The sequence below is a fragment of the Brassica oleracea genome, chromosome C2 (assembly GCF_000695525.1).
Source record: "Brassica oleracea var. oleracea cultivar TO1000 chromosome C2, BOL, whole genome shotgun sequence".
Taxonomy (NCBI): domain Eukaryota; kingdom Viridiplantae; phylum Streptophyta; class Magnoliopsida; order Brassicales; family Brassicaceae; genus Brassica; species Brassica oleracea.
In genome coordinates, this window is record NC_027749.1 from 23,900,540 (window position 1) to 23,904,567 (window position 4,028).

A 4,028-nucleotide genomic window follows, 5' to 3' on the forward strand; every position below is an offset into this window, starting at 1 on the left:
GGAAGAGAGTATCATATGGCTTACTATCTCACCGATGGTATTTATCCGAAATGGGGACCGAAAGCAGTTTTATTTGCTCAACATCAAGAAACTGTCCGAAAAGATGTGGAGCGGGCTTTTGGAGTCTTGCAAGCTCGCTTTGCTATTGTCAAAAATCCGACATTTTTTTGGGATAAAGTCAAAATCGGAAAGATTATTAGAGCATGTATCATACTCCATAATATGATAGTGGAAGACGAACGGGATGGATACACTCAATTTGATGTTTCAGAGTTCCTACAAGGAGAAGACACCGGAAGTTCACATGTCGATCTCGATTTTTCTCAAGATATGCCTACAAATATCGCCAATATGATGGGTGATCGAACTAGAATTCGTGATAGACAAATGCATCAACAACTAAAAGCGGATTTGGTTGAACATATATAGCGTAAATTTGGACGTGATGCAGACAACAACTGAGCTCGGTTGCTTCTTTCAAATTATTTTATTTTACTAGTCTTTGTTTTTATGTTTAATCTATGTTTAAAATGTTATCTTTTAATATGTTTTATTTAATAAAAAAATTTAATCTTAAATTTTTTTTTTTTTAAGAACCTTTAATTAAGAAACTACCATTGGAGGCACAAAATCGGAGGGTTTCCTAACAATAGTTCTTAAACCCACTTAACTACATTTATATACTAAATTATTCATTAAGAAACACTTACGGATTTCTTTGGATAATGGTGCTCTAAGAGCACCTCCAATGGGGGAGTTCTACCCATTGGAGTTCTAAATATGAATATGTGTGTATGTATATATTGTATATGTGTATGTAGTTGTGGGGTCCGCTAAATAGTGTAGAAACTCTATCCAAAGGTTCTAAAAATAAATCAATTTTTAATTTTTTTAGTTAAAAATTAAAAGACGAGTTCTTATATTCCGATAAGAACCCTACTCCGAAAATTTTCCATTAAACATTAAACATGCTCTTGGTAAGGCAACTATTGAAAGATTATTATCAGTTTCTTTTATCTGTCACAGTTAATATCACGATTTTAAACAGTTAAAAGTGACAACATTTTCACCCTTGAGTCCTTCACATACAATATCTACCAGATACTTTATACAGAAATGTAAATATTTCTGAACCAAAAATATGATTTTTTTTTGAATAAATTATTGGAATTGATCAATCATTCGCAAAGATAGTGTATATGGATTCTCCAATATAATTAAGAGGGCCCGCGACTATTATCAAAGACGTTGAAACGTCCACTAGTGGCACCTAGCTAGTTGTTCAGAAAAATGAAATGATAAGTTTATATTATATGTAGGCTTGGGAACGGATCAATATCCGAGTTTTTGAAGGTATTTGTGATTTGCTTCATATGTCACGGATATCTAATTTTTCGATTTGCTTTGGATATTCGGAAAAACGGATATCCGAAAAATAAATAGATATTTGCGGATATTTACGAATACTTACGAATATCTCATATGTTTTGATTAATACATATAATCTTAAAATTTTGATACAAATTTGTTTTGTGGAATATTTTTTTACATGATATATATGATAAAAATTAAAAGAATTAGTGAATCTACATATTTTGTAATTTTTTTGAACTTAGTTAACAATTATAATAACACAAAACTTAAGAAAAGAATTATAATTGTCATCAATGTGTTTTTTTTTCTTTTTATGTAATACTTTTATATAACTAATAATGTGAATATAATTTATCAAATCATATGTTAGAATAATAATTATATAATTTTATACTTTAAAAACTTTAAATATAATCAAGATATACATGTATTTATATATTGTCGGATCAGATCGGATATCCGCTTCCCAAAATTTTAATATTTGTGATTTGCTTCGATTTTAACGGATATTGATTTTTAGTATTTGCTTTGCTTCGAAAGTTTACGGATATCCGGAATTTTCGGATCGAGTCGAAACGAATAACGAATAAAATGCCTAGTCCTAATTATATGGTCTTAGACTTAGACTATGAAGTTCGTCATCATTTTGTACAAGTATTAGACTCTTCATCGTTGTAATATAAAAACCAGTACGCGCATTGCAATTTGCAATGGAATCACATATTTCTCTATTGCAATTCCGGTAAGTGAACTATGTAACCCATAGATGAATCTTAAAAGTAATTCTGTGTTCCCAGGTCTACGTGGTTATAAATCCTTATTACGTAATTATTTAGTAAAGTTATAAGAATCTTAAAAACAAAATTTACTTTACGTTTTGTAGATATTTTTAATTGAAAAGTGGAGGTCAAAAGGTAGTTGGATATCTACGTTGAAAAACATCAATCAAATTCTAACAAATAAATAGTAACAAAATTAGTAATATAAGAGCATCCGCATCGCGGTTAATTTGGGTTGTCTCTTTATTTTTTATGATTAAAAAATATAAAAAAACGAAGAAAGCGGAGGAGATGAGTGCTTCGTTGGCTCGTGAAGAAACGTCTGTTGGTGGACGCGTGTCAACAAGGGAGTGGGTGGAAGTTCAGTTTCGCGTTAAACGCGTTTGAAACTTGTCTCTCTCTCTCTCTCTCTCTCTCTCTCTCTCTCTCTCTCTCTCTCTCTCTCTCTCTCTCTCTCTCTCTCTCTCTCTCTCTCTCTCTCATCCTCTCGGCTTGGCGATTTCTATGGTGAATCTGTCTCTCTCACTCTCAAATCCTCGCGACTCGTTCTGATCGGTTGTTATGTGTTGGTTCTCGTCGAATCTGGGGCACGGTGGGTCTCCTCGACGGCGAAGGAGCTTTCCCGCGGTGGCTCGGCTCTAATCGAAAGGTAGTGATAGGAGATCATATTGTTTTTGATCATGCATGTGATCGATTATTGTTTAACTTGTTCTGATCGGCTTATTTACTTTATATTTTATTTGTTCGGTTCGAATTGGCGAGCTATGTGGCGACGGAGCTCTCCTCGACAAGGCCGTCTCTGTCCTCGTCAGCGACGGAGCTCTCCTCGACGGCACCGTCTCTGTCCTCGACGGTGATGAAGCTGTCTCTCGGTGGTGACAGAGCTCTCTCACTTTTCTTCTCCTCGAATCAAAGGTCAAGTTTCTGTTGTTCCTCGAATGTGTTTGGTTGATGTCAAGTCCATTTAATAGTTTCTTCCCTTTAAAATAGCATTCTTTGCTTTCTCTCTTCTGGCATCAACATTGCTTCTTCTTGTCTTCCTTCTATCTGTTGTACTCTCTTCCTTTTTCCTTTCTTTCTGTGACATTCTTGGGGATGGATTCCAATCCATACCGGCATGGTAGTAACTTTGTTGATCTCCTTACGAGTCAACAAAGCGTCTTTAGTTTAGTTGAAGAAACTGTCCCTGAAGACACTCCTGCTGAGCGTAAGGAACGCCGGATGTGGACGCTTGTAGAAGATATGGTGCTCATCAGCTCCTGGCTCAACACAATCAAGGATCCAGTAGTGGGAAATGAGCAACGGTCTGGGGCATTCTGGAATAGGATCGCCGCTTACTTTGCGGCAAGTCCCAAGGTTGCAGCCACTGAACACCGAGAATCAACTCATTGCAAGCAGCGTTGGCACAAGATCAATGATCAAGTCAACAAGTTCTGTGGGGCTTTCGAAGCAGCAACCAGAGAGAAGACAAGTGGGCAAAATGAGAATGATGTTCTCAACATGTGCCACTGCTACATCTAAAAACGAAGGAAGCGGTAAAAGGAGGAAGTTAGACGAGGGTTCACAGTCTGAGACTTCACACGCTGTTGAGGAGGAGCGCCCCCCGGGTGTTAAGGCAGCAAAAGGGAAGAACAAGAATGTCAAGTGGGAGGAAAGGCTGTCACAGTTTCAGACTATGTGGGAAATAAAACAAAAAGACTTGGTCTCCAAGGATAGGCTATCAAGAAATCGGATACTTGACCGTTTACTTGCAAAGCAAGAGCCCTTAGATGAGGTCGAAAATGATGTTGTGAAAAAGCTCCTAGCTGAGTTGTTGAACTAGTTTAAGTATGGGTTTAAGAGTTTGTGTTGAACTAGTTTAAGTATGGGTTTAAG

The 4,028-nt window shown here is 36.4% G+C and overlaps 1 protein-coding gene across 1 annotated transcript; it reads left to right on the forward strand.

Moving 5' to 3' along the window:
• The first annotated feature begins 3,248 nt into the window (after positions 1-3,248).
• LOC106323787 lies at positions 3,249-3,975 on the forward strand. Its single transcript, XM_013761857.1, has 2 exons — positions 3,249-3,624; positions 3,683-3,975. The coding sequence occupies exons 1-2, from the start codon at positions 3,249-3,251 to the stop codon at positions 3,973-3,975; spliced, it is 669 nt and encodes a 222-aa protein (XP_013617311.1).
• The last annotated feature ends 53 nt before the right edge of the window (positions 3,976-4,028 follow it).